The 27,964-nt window shown below is 51.8% G+C and overlaps 1 protein-coding gene across 1 annotated transcript; it reads left to right on the top strand.

Moving 5' to 3' along the window:
* On the top strand, window positions 1-12,248 carry CACNG5 (calcium voltage-gated channel auxiliary subunit gamma 5). The gene is made up of 6 exons (XM_042915861.1): window positions 1-72; window positions 4,431-4,683; window positions 6,120-6,206; window positions 7,920-8,060; window positions 11,025-11,170; window positions 11,455-12,248. The coding sequence occupies exons 2-6, from the start codon at window positions 4,488-4,490 to the stop codon at window positions 11,710-11,712; spliced, it is 828 nt and encodes a 275-aa protein (XP_042771795.1). The 5' UTR covers window positions 1-72; window positions 4,431-4,487; the 3' UTR covers window positions 11,713-12,248.
* The last annotated feature ends 15,716 nt before the right edge of the window (window positions 12,249-27,964 follow it).

Below are 27,964 nucleotides of genomic sequence, written 5' to 3'. Positions count from 1 at the left end.
AGCATTGGATCAACGTTCAGAAGATTTCCGGTTCGCACTCTGTCCCTCCACGAACTGGCTGTGTGATCCCAGGTAAATCTCTCATACGGACCTTGATTTTCCTAAATGTGCTTTGAGGGAAGTACGTGGGTTAGTCTTCTCGCCCTAAAAGGTGGTTTTCGGAATCGGAAATGCTGGGTTAGAGTATGCGTCTCAATATGAGAAGATATGCCGGCTGACCCCCTAGAAGTAAACCCAGTAGGGGCAGGAGACAGCCGTGTGTAACACTTGGTTGTTTACAAAGACAATCTCCCAAAATCCTGTGTTACGTACATTTCTAGATTCCCCAGTGACCTGCTCTGGATGTGCCTCTTCACCCCAAACTTCTTGAACCCGTTTATTTCTTCAGTAGGGAGATGATGTAGCCAGAGTGTAGACCTTGGAATCAGACCTAAATTTAAATCCGTACTCTGTCACCCACCTGTGATGTCCTGTAGGCTACATAACCTGTCTGAGCCTCAGTTTCCCCGTCCGTGAAATGGGGCTAATCCCACCTACTTACGGGATTGTCGTGAAATCCTGATGAGTTACTATACACAAGGGGCCTTTCCAGTCCTCAGCCAATGATATTAGCTATTCGTAAGTAAATAATTTCATAACCGAAGCATCAAAATAACGGTGTAAGGAGTAAGATTACCACTTTTCGCTCTGTGCAGCGTTCCATAAATTTGTTACACACTCTGGAAGGGGACTTTTTCCCTTTGCCCCAGCGCATTGCAGGCTTTGAGTCTCCTAGGACAGAGCTGGGCTGCTGGGTCAACTTCAGCCTCTTTTATTTCTTGCTTTTATAGCTTCAGATCCAATCTCCTCTCTACTTTCCTCTCCCCAAATCTCTAAGATCTAAATCTTTTTTTGTCTGTCAAGCTTACTGTTAAAATTGGCTATTCAGCTCCAGCCAGGCACTAGCTGTCGTGTTTCAGAAGCTCGGGTCTGTCTGCTTGTTAGCCCTTTGCTGTGTGATAATAATTCCTTACAAAGCGCTGTCGTATCTCCTGCTGCATTTAATCCCCCAGCAAGTTCGTGGGGTGGGCAGGTTAGAGCTCAGCATTCTTCATGGCGGGGGGGGGCAACGCTGTTCCCAGAGTGGGTGTCACGGAAACAGGCGCCATTTTGTGGAGGCAGAAGTTTGGAAAACATTGCAATGAGCAAAACTAAACATGCTTTTCAGGCCCATAACATATTAGTGCGCAAGGTGACTCTTCAAGACCTAGATGCAGTGCTTCCCGTGCCCTTTTTTCCCCCACCAGAGTCCTTTTTGCTAGAATATTGTTCCATGGAACCCACTTTGGAGAACACTCATAGAGGAAGCACAAGTCAGGTCTCGGAAGGAGGCGGGGTGAAGTTCAAATGCAGGCACCGCCACTTGCTAGCTGAGCCATCTTGGGCAAGTTTCTTAACCTCTCTGATCCTCAGTTTGCTCACCTGTAAAATGGGGATGGTAATAGAGCTGTACAGATTAAAGCGTTTTGCAGAATGCCTAACGATCATAAATATTCAATGCCCTTTAGCTTTCACTGTTATTCTCTTCCTCTGTGTTACATAGCAGAAAAAAATAGCCCTCAGAAAGGTTACTGTTTCAACCGTACACAGCGAGTCAGTGACCAGGCTGAGTCCAGGTTTCCCAGCTCTCGCTTGCAACATCCGGGGCTGTTATTCTCACTGGGGATCTAATCCCTTTATTCTCCTCGCCTGCCCTTACCTGCCAGCCACCCGCGGGGTACCAATTCCATTCCCTCTGGCAGATTTTGGAGTTTTGCAAGCCTCACATGGGAGTACCCAGCAAATTGCTATGGAAGTCTTCGTTATTATCTGTCCCACGTCACCACCCCGCCCACCTGCCATTTCCCTAGGGCTCCTGCAGGCAGCCTACCTCCCCCCCTGGGAACCCAGAGTTCTGGGTTCTGCCTGTTATGATCCTGCCCACCCCCTTTAGGTCACAGTCATGATGCTGCCATTTCATACTTCTCCAGCCTGTGAACTCTGCGAACAACAAAGCCTCTGCTCCCTTTGCCTCTTTCGTAGCAGCCAGCACAGGGCTCCGCACACAGTAGGTGCTCTGTTAGATGCTTGTAACCCAACCGGGAGCCAAGCCATCCTGCTCTACTGCCCACCCCACTGAGTGGACAATGACGTGGCTCGGTGGTGGGGCTGGCCGTTTGGGATTTTCTTTTCCCCTCCTCTGTCAAAGCCAGTACGGGAAGGATTGTGCTCTGCAGCCTGGTGGGCAGGGCGCCTTTGCTTCCGTGGAACCCACTTTGGAAAACACTCACAGAAACGGAACAGTCAAGATCTCAGGAAGGAGGCAGGGTGAAGTTCAAATGCAGGTACCACCACCGGCCGGCTCAGCAATCTTGGGCAAGTTTCTTAACCTCTCTCCGTGTTCTCACACACACACACCTCCAGGAAACCGGCGTGGGGCTTATTCTGTAGACAGTCAGCTGAGGGGGCAGGGCCGGTGCTGTGGAACTAGGGTCAGGACGTCCCCCCTTCTTGTGAAGGGCACCCATTTCTCTCCCTGTCTTCCTTCTCTCCACTCCTACAGCAAGCTCAGACCTCACAGACGAATCAAGCCTCCTGACCTGAGTGTGGCTTCTGTCCCCTTGCAGCTGGCTCAGCCAGATTATACCCATGTCTCAGCTGAGGGATGATGCTATGCTTTGGGAAGGGCCGCTGGATCACCCCCAGGGCCCTGAGCTCGGTGACCCCACCTCCCTATCCCAGGTGCTGTGGCACCTGACTCTTTGTGGGCATCAAGGTCCTATTTCAACGTTTTTGACTTTGTATTACTGCAAAGGGCCAATGGAAGGTGCTGACAGCCAGGCAGCATGGCAGGCTTGACCGGCTCAGGCCAGACACACTGTCAGAGTTTCCGGGGCTGCCAGCCTTCCAGAACTGTGCCTGCACCCTGCAGCCCCACTAGGTGGCCCTCTTCGGGGCTCTCATTACATCTTGGGCTTTCCCTATCATGGCACTGACTACATTGTAGCATAGTTGCGTGTTTGCTTGGCACAGAGCTTCTCAGAAGTCCATAGATACACAGCTCATCTGGGTCTTGTCGCAATGTCGATTCTGGTTTAGAAAATTGGAGGGGCGCCTGGGTGGCTCAGTCGGTTAAGCGTCCGACTTCGGCTCAGGTCATGATCCCGCGGTCCGTGGGTTCAGGCCCAGGACTGAGATCCCTGCTCGGGATTCTCTCTCTCTCTCCTTCTCGCTCTCTGCCCCTCCCCACTCACTCCCTCTCTCAAAAAATAGATAAACTTGGGGCGCCTGGGTGGCTCAGTCGGTTAAGCATCCAACGTTGGCTCAGGTCATGGTCCCGCAGTCCGTGAGTTCGAGCCCTGCGTTGGGCTCTGTGCTGACAGCTCAGAGCCTCGAACCTGTTTCAGATTCTGTGTCTCCCTCTTTCTCTGACCCTCCCCCGTTCATGCTCTTTCTCTGTCTCAAAAATAAGTAAATGTTAAAAAAAAAAATTAAAAAAAAAAAAGAAAATTGGCCCTGGGATTCTGCGTTTCTGACAAGCTCCGGGGTGATGCTGATGCTGCTTGTCCGTGGGTCACACTTTGAGTAGGAAAGGTCAGTCGTTCTCAACTTGGGCTTTACCTTAGAATCGTGCAGACTGTTTATAAGATACCACGGCCCCCACATGAGCCCAGTTGCACCAGAATCTCTCAGGCTGGCAACCCAGGCCTTAGGGATTTTTAGATGCTCCCTGGATGTTTCTAGATTAACCCAGAGTTCCGTTCTGAGCCGGCCCGTGGGCTCCGTCAGAGCCGGCATCTGTGTTACCCAGCTCTGAGCCCAGGGCCTTGGCCTCGGCAGGAATCGGTAGCTGTGCTCGTGGCTCACTTTGTGTAGATGCTTGGTCTCTGGCTGGTTCAGAGCTGGCTCCTGCCAATACCACGTGCTGGGCCGCCAAGGTCGGATGGTTTCTGATGAGGTGGGTTTAGGAGGCCCATTGGGTTTGGACTGTGGTGTGGCTTCTTGTGACTTGTGTTGACCCAGAGCTGCAGCTGATTAGAGCCCATGAGGAAGATACCCTCCCAAGATGCCTTCCCTGCCCCTCTGCCTTATTTATTTATTTATTTATTTATTAATAAATGTTTGTTTATTTTTGAGGGGGGGAGGGGCAGAGAGAGAGAGAGAGGGAGACACAGAATCCGAAGCAGGCTCCAGGCTCTGGGCTGTCGGCACAGAGCCCGATGCGGGGCTCGAACTCATGAGCCGTGAGATCATGACCTGAGCCGACGTCGGATGCCCACCTGACTGAGCCACCCAGGCGCCCCTGTGCCTTTTCGTAAAGGGTTGACTTTAGTTCCCTCCCGAAGACCCCTCGTCCTGGCCTGCTCAGAGCCGTGGTGGCTACCACCGGCCCACCCTCTCTCTGCCTCCAGAGCGCACCTCCTGCTGGCGGGACCTTGGCCACAGGCCGCCCAGCGACCTCTGGGAAGATGAGTGGCTGCGGGAGGAAGGCCCTGACCCTGCTGAGCAGCGTCTTTGCTGTCTGTGGCCTGGGTCTCCTGGGCATTGCGGTCAGCACTGACTACTGGCTGTACCTGGAGGAGGGCGTGGTCCTGCCCCAGAACCAGAGCATGGAGATCAAGATGTCCCTGCACTCCGGCCTCTGGCGTGTCTGCTTCCTCGCAGGTAAGGGCACCCCAGGTCGGGACAGCCTGGCCGCAGAGAGAGGGGCGGCTTGTGCCCCCTTGGAAAACCTGCCCGAGGGGCTTCCCACGGGGAGGAGATGCCCCTGCTGGACAGGGGGCGGTTCACCAGGGACGGTCCTCGTCAACTCTGGGTGGCGCTCCCTGCAGCGACCAGGGCCCGTTCCAAACTCAAGCCCTGAGTCACGATGTCATGCCCCCGGGACCTGCGTGTCCTCACCTGAAAGATGACTGTAACCACGCCTTCCCCGAACTGCACCTCGCAGGCTGGACGAGGTGGCCTCACGCGGGTCTGGAACTGTTGAGGGACTTCTCCATCTCAGGGCCTCCCCACAACACTCCAAGGCAGGACTTACTTTTCCAACCTTACGTGAAGATCCGGGGAGGCGAAGTGAGTCTCCGTGACTCAGTGTCACATATATCCGCTAGTTTACAGAATGGGAACTACTTAGCGGTTTTCCTATTCCAACCCCATGAAGTGGGAAAGAGAAAACACAGATGCGGGTCCTTCCAAATCTGCAAGATGGTGTAGGCTCGGATCCCGCCTATCTGGGCCTCCCTCCAGTTTGCTGGGACTTCTCTGGAACCCTCGAGTTGCCGTTCCCAGCACTTGGCCTTTATCCCTTTATCATGGCCCAGAGCCACCTGCACAGGAGGGGCATCTCCGTACTCTGTGACTGGCCGCAAGCCTGAGCTGGCTGGAACTGCCACAGTGTGGTCACTGAGCAATCCTTGAAGGTCCCTGTCACCTACGTGCACACTGGGCAGAGGGAGCATGTGGTCCCTTTATAATAAGCGGGGTTTTGGAGGATGGGGGTGGTGATTGGTGCCCACCAGTATTCAGCAGGGAGAGCACCCTGAAGCCTGGCCTCCCGGTGACTTGTGTCTGCTTTGGGAATGGCACCTGACGTTGACCTCACCTCCCACCGCCCTAGACTATGTGGCATCGATCACATGGTCACATGTACAGGTGAAGCAGCGTTTGAAGTCCCTAGTATTTGGCTTCCAAAATGATTGACAAGGCTTTCCGGGCTCTGTTCCATGACACCCACCCTGGGGAGTCTAAGCCAGCCATGCACCATCGTCGGCCGAGCCTGCCCCGGAGCAACGAGACGGCCGCCAGATGTGTTATTCAACCTCCGGTTTGCAGGGCGGTCTGCCTCCCATGTGACTCTTGATGTGTGGGTCCGTCTTCACAGTGGCGCTTCTGTAGGAAACATGTGATGTCGGGATGTGATGTCTGCAGGAAAGATGTGGGTCACCAGCCAGGGATGGGACGCCCTGGGGTTAGATCCAGCCCAGGTGCAAATACACTGTGGGTCAAAGCCCCCGGAAGCAGCTGGGAACCCCATTTGAATGTACTAACTTCCCGTCCGCGTTTCAAGAATCACCTGGAAACGTCGATTCTTGTCTTCACAGGTGAGGAGCGGGGCCGCTGCTTCACCATAGAGTATGTGATGCCCATGAACACCCAGCTGACATCAGAGTCCACCGTCAATGTTTTAAGTAGGTGCCTCAGACTTTCTGACCTGGGTCACTGGCTTCCCAGAGCAGAGCAGGGCGAAGGGAAGAGTCGGGGCGACCAGGCTGCTTTGCAAGAGCTAACGCCCTTTGACTCAGCCGGCGGTGTGGCCTGAGCTCACCAGAGCTCACTCTGCCAATTATTCTTGCAGTGGTGATGACGGTCTTGTGACCCAGGCAAGGGAGAGGGCATTCTGCCTCGTGTCTTAGCCCGTGCGGGCTGCTGGAACAAAATGCCACAGACCAGGTAGTTTATCAACAACAGAAATTTCTCTCAGTCCTAGAGTCCGCAAGTCCAAGATCAAGGTGCCGGCACGGTCACGTTCTGGTGAGGGCCCCCTCCCTGCTACAGACGGCGCCTTCTTGCTGTGTTCTCACGCAGATAAAGGGGAGAGGGAGCTCTGGGGGGTCTCTTTTATAAGGGCATTGATCCCAGCCATGAGGGTTCCACCCTAAGCATTCAAGCTATAGCACTCAGGGAGCTAACGCAAACTCTCTGGCCCCCAAGAAGGTTGACTTCACGGCCTTTGCCTCACCAGGGCTGATTCTGAACCACCCGCCTCCACCAGTATGAACTTGCAATACAATTCTGATACTAATCACTCCAAGTTAGCACAAAGTCACAGTCTAAGTTCTCAGCCCCCAACCGGACTGCCCTCACTTCACACACCAGCTGGAAGTTTGGAAGTCACCAAGGCCACCAACATTTCTGACAAGCTGGCTACAAGTCAGGGGTTCCTGTGACCCCCCTCAGGTTCAAAAAGTTGCTAGAACCACTTGTAGAATTCAGGAAAGTGCTATACTTATCACAGTTTTATTATAAAGGATACAGATCAAGATCAACCAAATAAAGAGGCACGTAGGGTGAGATCTGGGAGGGTACTGAATGCCGAGTCTCCATGTCTTCTCCCCACGGGATCAGGACGCATCACCATCCTGGCACATGGATGTGTCCACTAACCAGGAAACACAACCAGGCTTTGGGGCCGAGTTTTTACTGGGCTTCATTACAGAGGCAGGTTGAGTGAGCTATCAACCACATGACTGAACACAATCTCCCCCTCCTCTTCCCAGAGTCGGGCCTGTATCACATGGCTCAAAACCCCTAAACTTCTAATCCCATGGTTGGTCTTTCCAGCCCCCATCCTGAGTCAGCTGATTGGAAGAAACTCGGTGTAGTCAGGGAGCCCACTATGAATATCAAAGACACTCTTATCACTTGGGAAATTTCAAGGATATAGAGGTCATCTCTCAGGAACCAAGGACAAAGATCAGATACATTTAATATACAGACCATTCCCAAAATTGAGGAAAACCAAGGCCAGGAAGTGTCTCCTGCACCACTCAGAGATAGATGCCTTTGCCCATGGAGAATACCCCCAGGAGAGGAAGTGAGAAGGGTGACCAGGCCCTTCCACAGCTGCCATATTGGATGCCTGGTAGTTTGTGCTGGGAGAAAAGACAGAAACATGTTGGCCCTTGAAATCAGACCTCCCAGCCCTTCCTCAGGGACAGAAACCCTGCCAGCACTGGGAGGTCCCCAGGCCCCCCAAGGAGGGTATGGAGCCCAGAGAACTGGGCCAGCCAGAAGACTTCAGGGACCGGTTGGCAAACACTTCCAGGAACACTTGAACTGGGTGGGTGAGCAGGAAGTAAGGCCGTGGGAAGCTGACAGTATCCTCTTGTCCCCTCGATTAGAAATGATTCGTTCGGCCACACCATTCCCTCTGGTCAGCCTCTTCTTCATGTTCATTGGGTTTATCCTGAGCAACATCGGACACATCCGTCCCCATAGGACTATACTGGCCTTTGTCTCCGGCATCTTTTTTATTCTCTCAGGTAAGACGTACTGTTTTCTTTCGTGCACTCTGGACTCTTGATCAATGGCTCTGCTCTGGGAAGTACTGATCACAGCTGTGGATCAACCCCTGGCCCTGGAGCCACTGAGTTAGTGCCCCAGGAAGAACTGAGTCACAGTGAGGGACACCGCTGATGACCTCACGTCCATCCATGACCCTGCGAGAGGAGAGACCTAACAGGCTCACCTGGGGCAGAGTGGGGATTACAAGCCTGGGCTGTCTCCTCACGCCTCACTGTTACCACCTCTTGCTTCTTAGTTCCACCAGTAGTGAGCCTACTTATTTTTGAAGGGGGTATTTCTTCCTCATTTTGCAAGAAAGTGCAACCTGCCTTTGGAATACTGGCCCCTTCACTCCCAGCCCTGAGCTATCCTACAGGAGACTCCTACTGTCCCCTTCACTTTCCAGTCGCACCCCATGCCCAGGTCCCTTAAATATGGATCTATCTTTTTGGATTGACACCAGGTTGTCTTTGTCTTTCTTTCTTTCGTTCTTTCGTTCTTTCGTTCTTTCGTTCTTTCGTTCTTTCTTTCTTTCATTCATTCATTCATGATATCTACCAGACTTTATTCTGGTATTGGCATCATTGCCTCCAAGAAGGTCAGCATAGTGGGAGATCTAAACAAGTAGACAGTGAATTTGAACACAGCAGAAAAAGGACTATGATAGCAGTCAGCCAGAACTGCTATGGGGCCAAGAGCAGTGGCTGAAACTCAGACCAAGGGTTGATCAGGGAAGACGACCAGGAGAAGGCGAGCTGAAGGATGAGTAGGAATTAGGTAAAAGAGTGAGGTTCGGGGTGGGGATGGAAAGGGAGCCTGGAGGAAAGAGAGAGGATGGAGCGGGGGGGAGGGGGGGGGAAGGTGCAACGTGGTGGGAGGAGAGATGGGATGTGAGGTCGCCTTACAGATTTTGGACGTTGTGAGAAACTTCAGAAGGATGTTGAGCTGAGGGATGATATGATCATATTTGGGGATTTGGGAATGACCACCTGGGGAATGAAGGGAGAGGGGGATGCAAGACAGGGGCAGGGAGAGCAGGTGAGAGGTTATTTTGGTGGCACAGGAGAGAGGTGACGGTGGCCCAAACTAAGGGGATGAGAGGAGAGAAGAGGGAGTGAAAGCATTCAGGTGACATTTGGAGGGTAAACTCAACAGGACAAGGACTAGGTTTTCAAGGGAAGAGTCAACGGTGGTGCCAAGTTCTTGCTTGGGCAGTGGGTGGATGACGTGCCACATCGTTGATCTAGGGACCACGGGAGAAGAAGCAGATTTGGGCCCAGCTCGTGAATTTAGTGTAGGAAATGCTGAGTTTGAGGTGTCTGTGTAACATCTGGGAGGAGGCATCCCAAAGGCTAGAGGGTCCATCCTTCCTTCCTTTTCTCCTTCCTTCCCTCCTTCCTTCATTCCCTCCTTTTCTCCTTCCTTCCCTCCCTCTTTCCTTCCTTTCTTTTCTCCTTCCTTCCTTCCTTCCCTCCCTCCCTCCTTCCTTTTCTCCTTCCTTCCCTCCCTCCTTCCTTTCTTTTCTCCTTCCTTCCCTCCCTCCTTCCTTCCGTTTCTCCTTCCTTCCTTCTTTCCTTCCTTCCTTCCCTCCTTCCTTCCCTCCTTCCTTCCTTCCTTCCTTTTCGCCTTCCTTCCTCCCTCCCTCCCTCCCTCCCTTCCTTCCCTCCCTCCCCTCCTTTCTTCTCCTCCCTTCCCCTCCCTCCCTCCCTTCCTTCCTCTCCCTTTTTTTTCTCCCTCCATCCTTTCTTCCACTCATCTGTCCATCTTTTTTTCAACTGACCCATCCATCTTCCATCCATTCTTCCATCTATTAATCCATTCATCCACCTTTCCATCCATCAATCCAACACATATTTATTGAGCACCTGCAGTGTCCTGCCCTCTGCATGGTGATATTTCTACCTAGTCTAAGAGGTACAGACTCAGGGGTTAAACTTTTCCTTTACCTTTCTATGAACTTAAAATAGTCAAGGCTGTACAGTAGCTTCAAGGCACCTGAAGTTTTTCAGAAGCAGGCAACGGGATCAGAAATCTCAGAGTGAACTGGGCCACCTGAAGTTGTTTTCATGATAACAATAACGAGGATTCCCTTGGGCCAGCAATGATTCCAATGTGAGTTAAGCACCAAGGAAGGCTTGAATCACACCTATTTTCCTTTAATGTTCCCCTACAAGATGCCCTAGTTTAATCATGTGAGTGGAATTAAGCCTGACCAGCTCAAAACAGAGTAATTAATTATGTCCTGATTCAGTTACAGTAACTAATTGAATGCCTGAGGCAGTCACTTGCACCACGGCACAGGAGTTGGGGCCCCACTGGCCTCTTGATTTAACGCTTGCCAGAATCTGGGCAAACTCTGGCTTAACCTCTCCTGCCTTACAGTCTCAGTATGCCGCACCCACGGTCAGCTGGGCTGTGAAGACCACGGGCCACTTGGTCTCCACAAGGAGGTCACCACCCCCTGCTGGAGATAGGGATTGGACGCCCTGGCCGCCTCTACCAAGGGAGCCCGTCTCATTCCTCAGTTTAGCAAAAGCCACGTGCTAGTTCAGTGGTCTGCACCCTTACTTCACATTATCATTAAGAGAGCACAGTGCCAGGGGCCCAGCCCAGGCCAAGTGACTCAGAATGTTCAGGGATGGGGCTCAGGCAAGTATGTCTGACAGGTCATCGTAGTGGGCAGGTGGGTTGAGACCCACGGGGCTTCCCTGGCCCAGAAGGTGGCTGGATGGGGAGCTTTCTTAGCAACTGTCTACTTTCTAGAAGGTCATGGTCTCAACAAGGTCTTTAGGAGGAGAGCTCCTACTCTCGTTCTAGTCCAGAAGGAGACCATTGTTACCACAAGGCCCACAGCTTCCTTCCTGAACCCCAAGGGGAGGTGGGTGCCCCATCAGCAAACTCCCCGGGCTTCTTCCCTAAGCACCCCCTTGCCCTTGCCCCAGGCCTCTCTCTGGTGGTGGGCCTGGTGCTGTACATCTCCAGCATCAACGATGAGATGCTCAACAGGACCAGGGACACGGAGACCTATTTCAACTACAAGTATGGGTGGTCGTTTGCCTTTGCTGCCATCTCTTTCCTTTTGACAGAGGTAACCTTCCCCCAGCAGGCTGGGTGGGGGCGGGACAGGAAGACACTCGGCGGGGGCGGGGGGGGGGGGGGGGTGGGGGACGCACTCGCTGCCCTTCCTCCTCCCCGGAATGTATCACTCTCTTCACCCCCGCCCGCTCCTGCAGGACATCCCAGTTCTGTGCCCGCATGCATGTCCCTCCCAGCTCCAGCTGCTCTGGTGGCTGTGTCCTGTGCAGGCCCCAGCTGGGGAGCAAGGCCAGGCCCCCCGGCAGTGAGCTCTCCTCTGCTCTCTCCTCACTGTAGAGCGCTGGGGTGATGTCCGTGTACCTGTTCATGAAGAGGTACACCGCCGAGGACATGTACAGGCCTCACCCCGGCTTCTACCGTCCCCGTCTGAGCAACTGCTCCGATTACTCAGGCCAGTTCCTGCACCCGGACGCCTGGGTCCGGGGCCGCAGCCCGTCTGACATCTCCAGCGACGCCTCCCTGCAGATGAACAGCAACTACCCAGCCTTGCTCAAGTGCCCCGACTATGACCAGATGTCATCCTCTCCCTGCTGAGCCTCACCGCCTTCCTCCCTGGACTGTGGACAACCAGACGGCCCTTCCCATGCTCCCCTGATGGTCTGTGAGCCCCAGGCCCTTGGTTGACAGGCCCAGGCTGCCCCCACCACGCTTCGCTCTTGTCCCTTGTCCCTTGACCCGTGTCGTCTCCAAGCTTCCCCAAGAGCGGCTCTAGCTGCCCCCAGCGTGGGGTCAGGAGTCTGGAGCCAGCGGACAAGCTGATCGGCTGAGAGTGTGGGCGTGGCCCCGCCTCTCGGGTGCCAATCACTCCTGCGGCTCTCCCCTTCCTTGGGAGACGTGGCTGTTCCAGCTGTGTTATCTGTCCCCACACACCTTCCTCCGTGGCCCCAGGCCGAGACGAGCTCTGAGATGCCGAGTTCCTTACACAGACCCAGCCGGACCTGTGTGCCTACCAACTAGCCTGGCCCCCGTGTTCGTGTTCTGGACCATCAGGGCGAAAGGTGAATCTCATACGGAGGTCTGGCTGGTTCAGAATTGCCAAGCAGTGTTCCTCGTGAAATCCCTTATCCGTTTTCCTTACCCACGTCGGTCTGCGCGACACGCCGTCCTGTCCTCCCTGCCCCCCTCCACCCCATAGGCTGTGAATCTTCTGCCCTCTCTTCCCACCAGGACTCGGCTGCCCCAGCTTTGTCCCTACCGGGCTAAGTTGGGGGGGCGGGGATTCTGAGGCTACTCTGAGAAAGTCACAAAGAGGTGTTAATGGCTGATGATGTCTTAATATGTATGGCCCCTATACCGTTTTTAACAGGGGTCTTTAATGCCTTAACCCAAGAAGTGACTCTGACAAGGAGAATTTCAGACTTTGGCTGGTCCCAGTTGGTACCATCAGGCACTATTTCAGGCCCTGGGGATACTGTCCCTGCTCAAATGGGCAGTATTTCCTGTCCAAGGCCCTAAAATAGAATCCTATAGACACACATCTATACCACCTAAGTAGAAGGCAGCTTTCAAAGAGGCTGCCTGGGATTTGGAGCTGGATTTGCCAACACCTGGTGCATTTTGAGTCTAAACAAGCCAGACTTGGAAGGATCCAGCCGCTCTCTGTGAACATTTGGGGGTTGCCCTTTAATCCTAACACAGGGCAGTATCCGCTTGCTGGACTTGGCTGGGGCCTATGTCGGCAACTAGATGGTTCCAGAGGAGGCATGGTGATGCCCGTTTCCCTAGTAGCAAAGCTGGGCTGGGGGGTACCAGGCCCTCTCCATGAAATGCAGCGGGGCGGGTGGGGAAATCCTGCACCGCAGGATGTGACCCCAGTTCTCCAGGCATCTTCTCAGCGTGTGTAGTTCCGGTTCTGAGATTGTGAGTAGCGAAACAAAGCCAGGCTCTCTGCCGTGTGTTTTTTGCATTGCCAGCTTTTCGGTCTTTCTCTTGCTCTCTTTAAGATAGCATTGGGTTCCAGGTTCGCAGGGCCACCGCGGGCAACACGTGGGCCCTGGAAAGCTGTACCAAAACCCACACATCTGTGGGTACGGACTTGGAAAGGACAGTCTATTCGTTTTCTAGAACTGCCGTAACAAAACACCGCAGACCCGATGGCTCAAAACACAGACCGTTATTTTCTCACAGTCCTGGAGACCGGAAGTCAGAGATCAAGGCGTCAGCAGATTCGCTTTCTCTCCCTGGCTTGCAGATGGCCCTCTTCTGGATGTGTCCTCACAGGGTCTTTCTTCTGCTTGTGTGCCCACCCCTGGTGTCCACATTCCCTCTTATAAGGATGCCAGTCAGATTGAATTAGAGCCCATCCTAAGAGAGCCCGGTTTTACCTTCATCACCATGTAAAGGCCCTGTCTCCAAATACGGTCACATTCTGAGGTTCTGGAGGTGAGGGCCTCAACACACTACTTTGGGGGGCCACACAATTGAACAGGTACGGGCAAGTTGCTTCGTAGCTGGATTATAACACCTGCTTCACAGCACAGTAGAGAAGATCAGAGGAGGTGATTCTGGTCCCAGCTCAGCCACTCACTCAGCACGGATCCTTGGGCAAGCCCCATCTGCTCTGAGGGGCTTGGCCTAAATTATTTTCAAGCCCCCCACTTCGCACACACCCGCCCCCAACTCTGTTGATTCAGCCTCGTGTAGAAAGCTCCAGAATGCCATCATACGTGACTTTTCAATCCTTGCCTTGAAACTGATAGCAACTATAGACCCAACCCAACTTTCCAGTCCATTGGCACCTTGCACATGACCATCGCACTCTGGTTACTGTTTACAGAATAAAACGGAAACCACATTCTTCTCCGCAGTAGAGGCATCGGTTAGTGTACGTGCAGACCAGTAGGTAGCATTTCCGAACTGGACCACTTGTTTAGATGTGCTCTTCTCTGGTTTTTGTCAATGTGATTACCCTCCTAAGATGCACTTCCCTGTCCCTCATTTCCCTTTCTCTGTCACTGTACTGAGCTTGTGTTTGTGCACCTGGAAAAAATAGAATCCACGCCTAAACACGAGCTGATTGTTGCCTGACATCATTAGGATGGGCCTTTATTGGCCTGGCTGCTGGGCTTGCTAAACCAAGAAGCTCTTACCTTGGGAACATACAGCTTCTGCTTCTCTTATGAACAGGTTCTGGGTCATCGTCCTCCTTCATGCGGGAGGGGGGAAGGTTATCGATCATTGTGGAACCATTATGGTTTCCTTTCCGTCCACACACGAATCTCAGAACTGGGGGTCTGTTTGCAGCCTCCCCACAATCAAATATTAAACTGTGTAATCTCAACTCAGAAATCATAATCTGGCTCCTTTCCCAATGCCCTTGCTGATCTCTTGTTTCCTCAAGAAGTCAAAAAAACACATTGATGAGATTTTTTTTTTCTCCCCCTCCAACACTTAAAGAGGGAGGGTAATGAACTGAAGTCTGATAAATTGGGGAGTAAAAGCACTCAGGGTCACCAGTGGTTGGGCAGGAATAATTCCACTGCTGGCTCCCTCCCACATGGAACTCACCAGCCTCCTCCTTGCCCCGGGGGGGGGGGGGGGGACTCCGTGACACCCTCTGTCCCACCAGATGGCCTTCAGAGGAATGGGGTGTTATTAGGACTGTGGACTGAGTTGATGGGGAGGCATTTGGGGGCAAATCCCCAAGTGCCACCAGCTTCTCAGTGATGTGTGTGTGGGGGGGGCCTTCCTTAATGTTTGGGTAACTCCTTTCTCCCCACATAAAAGTGGTGTATTGGGGTTCTCCAGAGAAACGGAACCGATAGGACGCACCTAGAGATTTATTTTAAGGAATTGGTTCCCATGGTGGTGGAGGCTTGGCAAGTCCAAAATCACCAAAATCAGATGGGGGAGGCCAGCAGGCTGCAGACTCAGGGAAGAGCCGCAGTGTGAGTCTGAAGGCCATCTGCTGGTAGATTTTCTTCTTGCTTGGGGTAGGTCAGTCTTTATTCTATTCAGGCCTTCACCTGATTGGACGAGGCCCAGCACATGCTAAGAAAGAATCCGTGTTACTCAAAGTCCGCTGCCATAAATGGCAATCTCATCTGAAACACACCTTCACAGAAACTGCCAGAATAATCTGGGCACCATGGCCCAGCCAAGTTGACACTTTAAATGGACAAAGGGCAGATGAGATCCGGGGAAATGGTATTCCATCTTCAGCATTGCGGGGTAGGTGGGGCGCCGGCGTGGCTCAGTCAGTTGAGCATCCGACTCTTGATCCCAGCTCAGGTCATGGTCTCGCGGTTCGTGGGGTTGTGCTCCTCGTTGAGCTGTACTCTGACGGTGAGCGCCTGCTTGGGCTCCTCTCCCTCTCTTTCTGCCCCTTCCCCACCCTCTCTCTCTCAAAGCAAATGCATAAACTTTACAAAGAAGAATTGCAGGGTAGCTGTGAGATACAGGAGTAGGGGGAGTCGGCGCATCCCTGCTCACCCATGCACGCACGTGTACGGCCACGCCCAGGGCTCTGTTCTTTCGCAGGCTGTCCCTCCAGCCGAAGCCGTCTCCCCGATGAGTGCGTGGAGCACGTTTGCAGCCCCCCAGTGTTGGCAGGTATCCTACACTCGGTGAATACATGCCCCCATGCTAACACAACCCTTGAGAAGTTTCTCAGCCTCTGGAACACAAACACTCCGTGAGTGGGGAACAGGTGAATGAGTGGATTCCACCGAACGTGCCAGATGGGCCAGGGCCCAGCCTGCACTGCACGTGTGAAGTCAGCCATGGCACCGAGTCTCAGAGGCCGCCACGGTGCAGACCTGACTCTCCCCAAAGGGGTGGAAGGTGGTGAGCCATAGCTGGGCCAAAGCCCCCGCACCCCCCCCCCCCCAGGACCCAGGATGGGCGCTGGGGCCTCAGGCCCTTCCTTCTGGAAGAATTCTGTTTGCTGGATTCCCACCTACAACTGCCTGCCTCGGCTTCCTCATGTGTACTAAAGGCCGATCTCCCCGTCTGCTTCTGAGCCAGACTTTTCTGCCCGGGTCGCCCGCCCTTGGGTGTTTGCATCCAGCGAGGCTTCTGCTCTGCTGGTTCCAGGGTGGCAATGGACCTGAGTTCCCTGCAGGGCACTGCTCCCGCTCTGTGTATTGTCAGCAGCCTAGGGACCTCCTTTTATCATTCATACAACGAGGGAGTTGGATAAAGTCATCTGCAGGTTCTGTCTCCAGCTCAAAAGACTGTAAGTTCTGTAGGCAAAATCCAACCAGGCTCAAATGACAGACCCCCAGCCTCTGCCTCCTGCCAGGGGCACCCAGATGACACCCCCAAAGAATGCAGAATTTAGCTAAGAGAGCACGTACTCGGGGGACCTCAAGGAAGACCAAGATTGTGTGTGATAGAATGCAAATGGCAGGCCCCAGAACAGCCGGAGGGGAGAGGAGGGAGGTTTCAAGGATGAACTCAGCTGTCCCCTTCTCAGCCAATGGGAATAGGAGGCAGTGGAGCTTCTCAATCCAGCGTCTGCTCCCCTGGATGGCGTTATGGGAAGTGAGGCCCTGGTGAGCCAACTCCGGAGGTCAAGAGCCTCCAAGGGGTTCAAGGTCAAGAGGCACCACCTTGGTGCCAAAAGAAGGGCAAGAAAAGTCTTTCCCAGCTGAAAGGTACCCAAAATGTGACTATGTCTGTTAGGAGATGAAAGTTTCCAGGTGGGAGTTGGGTGAGGGGAGGGAACTGACAGTTCCCTGGAAAAGCTCATCCTAGAAATGTCATCAGGAGCTCAGTCTTGGCCTTGATTGGCAGATGAGATGCTGGCCGATTATCCCAGTGGGCTGAGGGCTCGGGGATAGGATCCGTGGCTTCCTCTGCTGAGTCCCAACCCAGCCTTTCCACCTCGGAGCTGGGCTTCAAGCCTCCAGCTACCCCCTCCGGGAAAACCAGTGGCACATTTCAGGCCTCAGTTTCTCCACCCATAAGATGGACAGCCTCCTCGGCCTCTCTGCCCTGGGAAGGAGTGAGCCTGAGTGACAACTTAAATGGGAATCCTGGGGGTGCCCGGTGGAGCAGATGTACTGGCTCAGGGCTGAGCACTGGTTCGGAGTCACCATCTCTATGCCCCAAGCTTAGCTGACTTGCCGTGTTTTCCCGGCCCTGCCCCGCTCCAACCCCTCATCCTGTGCGTAGCCTGGGAGGGGCTTTCTTCCCATTCCTCTGGCTCTCTCCTCACCAGCAAGGAGCAGTTTTGGGGGGACATATCTGATACCCCATTGTTCACTGACCTTGGCCTCGAGATCCTCCCTTTTTAAAGCCGGTGGAGATCAGATTCTGGCTTATGCGCTGCAACGAATAGGTCATTTCAATGGCAAAAGTAATAGTTTGACTCAAACTGCTTTAAACAATAGGAGTATTTCTTATCTTCACGTCAGGAAGGCCAGGAGTAGGTGTGGGTCCAAGGACTGGCTAATTCATGGGCTCAATGATGCCATCAAAAACCCAAGTTCTTTCCATCTCTTGGGGGTGCCGCCATTGACTTTATCCTCAGGTTGGCAGCAATCCCAAGGGTCCTATCTAGATACAACAACATCAGAAGGAAGTGAAGGACTATCTCTTCTTCCGTGGCTTTCTTAGGAAGAAAGACCAATTTCCCAGAAGTCTCCACCTCTGGGGTCATGTGCCCATTGATAAACCACCATCTGGCAAAGGGAAGGGGTGACCACATACTCCAGTCATCTATCGAAATAACGAGTTACCCCAAACCTCAATAGCTTCATCGCAATCATATCACTATTTCTGACACTTTGGGGGGCTGACTGGGCTCAGCAAGATGGTTCTCACTCAGGATCTCTCAGGGGGTTAGAGTCAGCGACTATCATCTTCAAAAGTTCCTTGCTCACTTGTCTGGCAATTATGTCCACCGGGACCACAGCCAGGGCTGTCGGCTGGGACACCTATGCACAGTCTCTTCACAAGGCCTGGTCTTCCTTGGAGCATGACAGCTGGGGTCTGAGAGTGAACATCCTAAAAGACAGGCAGTATTGCCTTTCTTTGAAGTAACCTTGGATGTCATCTGGTGTCCTTTCCATCATAATCACCAGATCACCCAAATGTAAGGGGAGAGAACACAGATCCTGCCAGTTTGAGACGTGATGCGTGTCAAAGTCCTGTTGTGAAGACAGGGACATGAGAAAGGAATCTGTTGTGGCAACCACCTTAGAAAAATACAATGTGCTGCACTATGATTGGCTTTGACCAATTGTTCTTCCAGGTATAGATTCTGATTTTGTTCTGAGCTGGGCACTGAGACTGTTTCTCTAACAATTTCCAGGTGATGTCAAGACTGTGCCATGCTCTAGGCTCTAGGGACTGGGTTCCAGTCACATGAGCTTTTTTTTTTTTTTTTTTTTTTTTTTTTTTTAAGCTCCCAAGGTGGTTCTCGTGTGAAAGCAGAGTTGATAACCACTGGCTTCGATCTACCAGGATTTCCCCCTTCAGATTGAGGATAAAGCCCCTTCTGAGTCTGGTCGGGGAGCACTGCTTCCCAAACAAAGTAGAGGAAAAGAAGGGGAAATGATCCTGGGTGGGCAACCAGAGAGGCTAAAGGCCCAGGCATCTTCCTTGCTCCCTCCCAACCCACGCAGACCCTGCCTCTTTAGATAAGGCTATGCCATGGGCAAGATGTCAAGTCCATGGGCACATTCCCGGCCTCTCTGCTCCTGGGCCCTTTCCCTGCTGAGCTGGTACTCATCAGGATGCAGGAAGGGCCTGCCTTTGAGAAAGAGGACAGCAGTGCTCAGCATTCTGGAGCCAGTATTCTCTCTGCCCCCACTTTCAGGGCCAAGGGATGGACTTCTGGCTCTGAGTAGGCCTTAGATGCTCAGAAATGACCTTACAGTCTCAGGGCTCCGACACAGAATTTAAACCAGTCTTCATCACTGGTCTTTGAATAATTCATTTCACACTCAGCAATCATAATAAGAACAAGGCTTGAGGGCTTTGGAGGTTTCTGATCAGGCAACAAAGAGACCATGTATGACAGTCTTCTCAGCAGACTGGACTTGGCTCAATTTTTATATTAAGTCCACCCACATCCACACGTCCACCTCCTACCCCGTATTAGACACGATAGAATCCGTGTGAAAATACTATGGAGTCTATTTTTTAAAAGACGACAACTATGTGTTTAAAAGGTAAAAGTCCTCCTCAGGACTATTTATCTTATTTGTCTTATTTGTCTGTTATTTGTCTTAACAAAATGGCCAAGAGACAAAATTAAACCAACCCAAGAGGCTCCAGGTGAGTACCACATATTAAATCCAAAGCAATTCTCAGTGCCCTAAATGATCAAGGCTGGATGGTGTCCTACGAGGTCAGGGGCAGATTCGGGGAAAATGGATTCACCATCTTGAATCAAGACACGGTTTCTTGTGAATGTCAGTCTAAGGCCCTACGAGTTCAGCAGAGGGGTCATCGCCAGACATCATCATCGGCGTGCATGTAAAGCCCTTATTCAGAGCGTCTGGCACGTAGTAGGGGTTTTGCGAGCATTCCTTCATTTAGCCCTGTCAATCCGGTTCGTGAAAGGACACTGACATTTAAAGAGGGTTGGGGGCTTGCTCATAACCACACAGATGATATTTGCGGTGCTCTGAAAGCCCTGTTTTAATTGGTTGCTACCTGCAGTTCTAAATGCCCCACACGGCCAAAGCGTCCACTTCCATAATCAGAGAACTAGTCCAGGCTCCCGTTCAAAGATTGATGGGGAAGAAAAGGTCTCAATAAGTGGGAAAGAATGGTGAGGTGCCATTCTCCTGAAAGCTCTCCACTTATTACTCTCATCTCTGCTGGAAAAACTCACTGCTTCGTCCTTCACACTCACACACAGCACTTACGACACCAGATGCGTGTCGGTTTCCCCACACCAAGCTGGGTGTCCCACAATTCAATTCCACTCTGACATTAACCAGAGTTGGCGCAGACCCAACAGGTTAAGAGGGTTCGGTCCTGTGAGACTGTCCCCCACTTCTGATGCCAACTACAAGAAGGTCTCCAGGTTACGCCCAACTTCTGTCCAACTTGGCTACAAATCAGGGGTTCTTATGACTTCACTCCTTGGATCCAGTCACTGGCTAGAGCAGTTCACAGAACTCAGGGAAACACTTACACTTCCCACTTTATTAGATGATAAAGGTTATGATAAGGATGCAGATGAGCAGGTGGATGAAGGGATACACAGGGCGGGCGAGGTCTGGAAGAGTCCTGAACACCGGAGCTTGTAGCCCTGTGGAGTTGTAGTGTGACACCCTCTGGGCACATGAGTGTGGTCACCAACCCAGATGCTCTCCAAATTTCCTCCTTCGGGATTCTTACGGAGTCTTCATCATGTAGGCCTGGTCAATCGTTAGCCCAATTTCCAGCCCCTCTTCCCTGTTTGCAGGATGGGGGGTAGGGCTGAAAATTCCAGGCTTCTAATCATGCCTTGGTCTCTCTGGTGACTAGCCCCCATCTTGAAGCTATCCAGGATCCCACCCAGGGTTGCCTCATCAAACAAAAGACTCTCCCATCACCCAGGAAATTCCAAGGGATTTAGGACCTCTGTGCCAGGAACCAGAGAAGAGACCACCATGTGTATTTTCTACTATTTCACACAACCAATGTTGGAAATGGATGTACAGCTCCACGTTTTCCTGCATGCTGGTCCCTCACTGCACTCTCCTCTTTTTTTTTTTTTAATTTAATTATTTTTTAATGTTTATTTTTGAGAGAGAGACAGAGACAGAGCGCGAGCAGGGGAGGGGCAGAAAGAGAGGGAGGCACAGAATCCGAAGCAGGCTCCAGGCTCTGAACTGTCAGCACAGAGCCCCACGCGGGGCTTGAACCCACGAACCATGAGATCATGAGCTGAGCTGAAGTCAGACACTTAACTGACTGAGCCACCCAGGCGCCCCTGCCCTCTCTCCTCTTGACAGCTCCTGGAGGAAGGCTCACAGCCCATGTTTGGCCTGACTGGTGAGAGTGTGACTGGCGTCATCCCAGTTGCCCAATGACCTGATCCTCATAGTGCTGGGGAGTCAGCCTCAGATGCTGGCCATGAGCACTCAGTGGACTCTGTCCTCCAGGCCCCATTTTCCAGGCTGAATCCCAGGACACTGTGAAGCAAATAGCCGGTACAAGCACATGGAAAGGGAGGCCTTGACAGTCTGAAGCCCACCAGCTGGAGAGGAGGAGGGAATATTTCCGTTTGCTCAACAGAACGTTTCCTGAAACACCATATGTGTGAGCTCCCATGCTGCTGGCTGCGTGAAGTGCAAAGAAAAAAGTGTAGCACAAATGAATTTTACTCCAACACTACTTAAGTGTGACAAATGTCACCTTGTTTTTCTAAATCAAATTAAGTCTGACCTTGAGCCCCAACCCCCCTCAACTGGGTGGCGGGAAGTTCAGTGTCTCCAAGCGTTGCCCAAAATCCCAATGGGGAGGGCATGACAGAGGCCATCGGACAGCTGGAAATCCACAGCCCAGCCCAGGGTAGGCGCTAGGGTCCCTGCAGAGGCAAGGACATCCATGCCTGGTGTCCAATGGCCTCAGAAACACCTGTCTTGGGCCTGTGAGGGACTCTAGTCTCAACCACTCTAGGATCCCACCTATTACACTCCCTGGTTCATTTCCTTCCCAGGATGGGGACTGTCCCCAGAGTTGGCTGTTCTCCCTGACCTCTTCCAAGGACTTCCTTCCAGCTTGTCCCCTTGGAAAGATACTCTGTATTCTCCCTCAGTGCGTCCGTAGAAACAATGGTGGATTCTCTTTCTGGGATTGGGGGGGAAAAGAAAGAGATGAGAAAATGATCAAAGCATTCGTAATAATTTACCCTGTTAGACTATTAATAATAATTAAATTAGTACTAATGTATTATTTTAGCTATTGTTACCATTTACTTAGTAACTACTATTATGTCAGCATCTATGCAAGCAGTTTATCCTACATCATTTCATTTTATTTATGGATTCCAAACCCTAGAGCAGAGTTGAGTTAATTACACTCTCTGGGGGTGCCTGGGTTGCTCAGTTGGTTGAGTGTCTGACTCTTGATTTAGGCTCAGGTCATGATCTCATAGTTTGTAAGATCCTGGGGCTCTGTGCTGAGAGTGCAGAGCCTGCTTGGGATTCTCTCTCTCCCTCTCTCTCTGCCCCTCCCCTGCTCACACCCACACGCCCCCCCCCTCTCAAAAGTAAATAAATATTTTTTAAAAATTACACTCTCTAGTTCATGGTACGTGAACTGGTCTCTCACTGGTCCACAAAGGCTTGGCTCTTGGTTTTTTATTTATGCATGTGTTTTTCCTTTCTTCTCCTACCCCATGAGTAACCACTCAAATGTATTTCATAAGGTAACTTTTTGTTTATCTGTTGCTCCTTAAATGTGTGTTGTTGAGTTTTTTTGCATGTAATGTGAATTCGAATAAATGGTTTCACATTATGTCTGTCATTCCCTTTCTTGCTTTTTCATTAACACTGCTGTCGTGATGCTTCTGTTTTTCTCCACGAACTTGTAGTCCATTTCCTCTAATCACCACCTTTTGCCTAAATCCCGGTGAAAATCCCACTGACAGACACCACAAAAATGGGGTTAAGAGGCCAGAGTCAAGAGCTCATCACCCAGACCTTACAGACCTTGTGGCCATTGCCTTGGGATACCAAAGAGTGGAATGCATCACGGGGTATGTGTGCACTTAATTTGACCAAACGCTGCCTAGTTGCTTTTCAGAATGGAGGCCACAGTTTCCATTCCCACAGGCAAAGCATGAATGCTTCTATATTCCACTCCCCGCCCCCCCTACCCCGACTAAAACAGTCCAGCATTCCTCAATGGCAGCCCCGTTGACAGTTTGGCTCAGATGATATTTGTTGTGGGGGCTGTCCTGTGCATTGCAGGATATTTAGCACGTTCTTGGCCTCTACCCCGTTGACACCAGTGGCACCTCATCCTCCATCGTGGCGACCAACAATGTCTCCAGATGCTGTTCTCTGCAGGGGGTAGGCAGGGTGTCCCTAGTTAAGAACCACATAGGCTTATCTAGCTTTCTCTTGTTTGTCATCTAGTGGGTTGCACCAACTACTCCACGAGGGGAGCATTATAATACCTTCTTCCAGCAGAGGAAACTCAGAGAAGGTAAGTGATTTACCTGCAGCCACATATCCGAGAAGAACACTCTCTGAGCCTTCTAAGAGCTCACAGTTTCGCATGGAAGACACATCATCCAATCAAAGATCTTCTGTGGATGAATGGACCAGCCTCATAATCTGGGAACATGAAAGAAGGAGGGTTAATTCTCCCAAGAGTAGCGGGGAGGGAAGGGAAGAGACAGCAGAAAATGGCGGTGTCCTTGAGCGGTCTTCAGAGGATGGGAACTGGAGACTAGATTGTCTGATGCCAAACCCGAGGTTCCTACCACTGTGCTATGAGGTCCCCTTCTGCAGGTGAGAGTATACGTTCATCTTCAAGAGCTTGGGAAATACAGACAAATGAGAGCAGGGAAAGAAACCATGCATAGCCTCACTACCCAAACAAATCCACTATTTTAAAAACACTGCTGAGTTTTTAAAAATGTCAGCCAGGGGTGCCTGGTGGCTTAGTTGATTAAATGTCCAACTCAGGTCATGATCTCACGGTACATGGTTTCGAGCCCTGCGTAGGGCTCCGTGCTGACAGCACGGAGCCTGCTTGCTTGGGATTCGCTCTCCCTCTCTCTCTGCCCCACTCCCCTGCGTTCTTTCTCAAAATAAATAAATGAACTTAAAAAACTAACAATTTTTTAAAAATTAAAAAATGTCAACCTTATTCAAAAGTAGACAACATAGTACAGTGAGCTCTCCTGCACCCATCACCCAGTTTCAACCAGGATGAACACATGTCCAACCCCTGATTGTTTAGAAGCAAACCCCAAACATCACATCATTTCCTCTAAAAGCACGTCACAGTTACCTATATACGCTCAGATTCTTTTAAAATCACAATACCGAGAGGCACCTGTGTGGCTCAGTTCGTTGGGCGTCCAACTTCAGCTCAGGTCATGATCTCACCATTCATGAGTTCGAGCCCCGCGTCGGGTTCTGTGCTGACAGCTCAGAGCCTGGAGCCTGCTCCGGATTCTGTGTCTCCCGTGCTCTCTGCCCCTCCCTTACTCACACTCTGTCTCTCAAAAATGAATAAGTGTTAAAAAAAAATTTTTTTTAATCACAAAGCCAATAATAACACACTTCAAGAATACCTTAAGTTTGACATCTGAAATTGGGAGACGTGAAGTTAGTAACCCTTGACAGTCATGGTCCGGATCCATTATTTCATTGGCGGTTGCAAAATGTGAGTGTTCTAATACTATTCTTTCTTCATTGACGAGCTGGAATACAGTTCCAGAGAAACGTCCCCTCATCTGCTTTCTGCTTTCTGTACCTTGATTGTCACTCTGTTCTGTAGCTGCATGTGCCCTGTCGTATGGATGTGCCCAGTCTCCAACCGATGGACATTTGGGTTGATTCAGCCAAAACATCCACTAAGGGGTACCATTTTGCCAGCCCTCACTCAGAAACCATTCTTTGACGTTATCTCTATTTTCAACACAAATCTCCAAGTTGTAAATTTTAGTGCGATGATTCTCTCTGGCCCCTGTGCTTTCCTCTGTTCCAAGGCCATTAGCCACCATGAGTTCTCCTCTAAGTCCACCCTGGTTAAACGGCTCAAGAATGGCCACTTCTCTGCCAGCCTTCGGAGAGGCCCAGGGCAAGGCTGGAAGGCCATTCCCTGGAAGGCTGGGTGAGTTTCAGGTTCTCCCGTCACAGGGTGACATTGTCAGGAGCTCCCGCCCCCCACGTGGAGATGGGACTTTCCTGGAGGCCCCTCCAGCTGTGACTCACCAGCTCCTGAGCCCAAACCCATCGGGGGAACTACAAATGGATTCTGGAGAACAGGGAGTGAAAGCCACCTCTGTGTGGGAGAGGATGTTATAATATCAGGCTGTCGCCAAATTAACGTTATTAAACAAATGCATAAAAATAGCAGCCATAATTATTCCTATACAGTAGCTCAATCTGGAACTTTCCGTGCGTTTCTGTGCCCCCTAAACATAGGGCTGTCGCTATTCCTGCTCCTTTGGTTCTTCCTCCTTTCCTCTCTCTAAGATGTTGCAGAGGAAAGAGCCCCACCTCCATCTCGCAAGCTCCCGGAACCGCTTTGTTGCCTTGGGAAAGAAGAACAGGATGAAGACTAAGGTTTCTTCAGTACCTGCTATGTGCCAGGCCCTTTACATATGAAATTCCACTTAATCCTCGGAACAATCTAATGAAGGAAGTACTGTTATTCCCATCAGACAGATTAGCAAACTGAGTCCTAAAGAGGTCATGTTAACTTAATGGCCACTGGCTTGTAGATATGAAAGCCCAGGTTTGACCAACTCCAGAACCTTTGCCCTTTGCCATTCTGCTCCACTGCTCCTCTGACGGGTATCTCCCCAACCTCCTCCTCCACCTCTCTATGGACGCCTCCCATCCAGGCACCTGCCCACAGCACCACGGCTTTTCGAGCTGGCTCTGTCCCAAGTGAGTCCCGTGTGTCCCTGCTCGTGGCCTGGCCACTGCCCCAGGTCAGCCCCAAGGCCAGGCTTGGGCCAGAGCCCCTTATAGGGGAGCAGGGCAGGAGGGAAGGGGCCCACGCAGAGGCCGCCACGCTGGTGCGAGGACAGCAGGTCATGGCGGAAAGACCAGAGCCTCAGAAAGTGGGGCCCAAGCCCAGCTCTGGTCACCAGGCCAGCTTGTCCGGCGAGGGTGGCCTCATCATCGAGGGAGCAGGTGCACTGCATCACACAGGGCCGGTCCTCAAGGCAGAAGCCTGGTCCTCGGTCAGACAGGTTGCCTCCCCTCTCAGAGCCCTGGGAGCACTGACGCCTGCCTCTACGTCACATGTTAGAAACGTAACAGAGGATTATAGAGAAGGTGGGCACATAGCCATTGAGGGTCTTCCCGAGAGCCATGCTCCGGGATGAGGATACCAGTGGTCAAACCCAGATCCTGTCCCTTTGGGCTCAAGAAGCTCACAGGTGAGCAGAGCAGAGGATGACGACGGCGACGATGATGATGACAACTATTATTACCAAGTGGTGGCCACCGTGAGCACCACCCGGCCCCACCCTCCGTGAAGGACTTGTCATCCCCGCAGCCATCAGTCCCTTTCTTTGACCTGCAATGACTGCCCCAGCTGGGAACCGCTCCCCCAGGCCAGCTCAGCTGCTCTGTGTGCAGCGCCCCCTCGGGGTCGAGGCTGGGCTGCTCCTCTGCCCGATACCGCGCCAGGTGGACAATTGCCATCGCACCAGCTCTTTCTCTCGGTCGGCTTCCAGAGGAACGCGCAACAGGATGTCGCTGTAATTATATAAGCGCTGAGCAAATCAGGATCCCCGGGGCTGCCTGCAGGTGAGCTGAGCTGGCGGGATGCACAGGCAGCTGCAGGAACTTGCCACGGAGGACATCTTGTGTATTCCTCTGCCCGGCGGACCCGCTCCCCTTCTGGCCAAGGAGTGGCCAAGGAGCCCGAGCTGGGCCAGTGGTGGGCATTCACACCGGATAAGCTAAGGTGGGGAGCTCCCCTGCCCGCCCCCCACTCCAATGAAGGCAGCTCACTTCTGCACTGATTTCACACCCCAGACAGGTGCCTCCCTGTCCAGGCATCTCAGACAGTCTGCTCTTGATGTCCCCGGTGTCACTTGACTTTCCCCCTCAGAGCTGGCCCTGGAGCTGGACAACTCAGGTAGCCTATGCTCTTTCCTGCCTCAAGCCACTGTGATCTCCGGGTTTCTCGCTGACCTAAGTAGCCACACCAGATAAACCGTGCTTTGCAGCTTCACAGCTGGGAATAGTTCTCAGTCCCTACTGATTGGTCACCTCTTCCGTCCACGTCCCTTTCCCAATCTGCAAGTGCTATGCTATGTATGATTCTGGAACATTCTGCCATCCCTCTGTAGCCCCTCTAAACTGCAATGTCTCTCTTTTTTTAATGTTTGTTTGTTTGTTTGTTTGTTTGTTTTGAGAGAGAGAGAGAGAGAGAGCTTATGCGATGAGCAGGGGAGGGGCAAAGAGTGAAGGAGAGAGAATCCCAAGCAGGCTCTGAGCTGTCAATGCGGGGCTCGATCCCACGAACCATGAGATCATGACTTGAGTGGAAACCAAGAGTCAGACGCTCAACCGACTGAGCCACCCAAGTGCCCCGCAATGTCTCTTTTAAATGTGACTTCCAGAATTGATTCAAAACTCCAGCACCAAATGCTGGACTGCACCCCTTTCTTGATGTGGGCGTCGTGCATTTGTCTGTCAAGAAAATGGCATAAACCTGTCACCTAAGGTGCTTTTCAGGCCAGCAGTCCTTAAGCCAGTCTTTATCTGGAAAATTGGTTTTGGGAGTCCAATGTCAATATTTTACATTATCAAATTCTGCACTTGTTCATTCAATATAGAATTTGCACATGCAAAGAAGCACTTTTTTCCCCTCAAATTTCTAATGCTTCCCCAGCTCTAGAAGAAAAAAAAAAAAAAAGAAAGCTAACAACTCTGCCCTCTTCTGGCCAATTTATTATTTTCCTCTTTAATACATGTCCTTGGAATAGACCGGAACAAGCCGAGTGCCTTCATGCTTTTGACACGGCCTCACATGCATTTTCTTCTGAATAATGCACATCTGCGTGCAGAAATGCAGAAGGATGTGTCACAATGTGGCTTGTGACTGCAGTTTCGGAGGCTTGCCACCCGCCTCTGTTCCACAGTCCTGGTTTCATGCAGTTTCTGTTAAAGCCTGGCAGTGTGTTGCTGCCTTA

The sequence above is a fragment of the Panthera leo genome, chromosome E1, assembly GCF_018350215.1.
Source record: "Panthera leo isolate Ple1 chromosome E1, P.leo_Ple1_pat1.1, whole genome shotgun sequence".
Lineage (NCBI taxonomy): Eukaryota > Metazoa > Chordata > Mammalia > Carnivora > Felidae > Panthera > Panthera leo.
This window is presented reverse-complemented; position numbering and strand designations above follow the sequence as displayed.

Bases quoted from the DNA above. Each gene is read 5' to 3' on its own strand.
- CACNG5 (XM_042915861.1), top strand. From the start codon at position 4,488: ATGAGTGGCTGCGGGAGGAAGGCCCTGACCCTGCTGAGCAGCGTCTTT. The intron at 4,684-6,119 runs GTAAGGGCACCC...TTGTCTTCACAG, and splicing joins GCGTGTCTGCTTCCTCGCAG to GTGAGGAGCGGGGCCGCTGC. The intron at 6,207-7,919 runs GTAGGTGCCTCA...CCCCTCGATTAG, and splicing joins GTCCACCGTCAATGTTTTAA to AAATGATTCGTTCGGCCACA.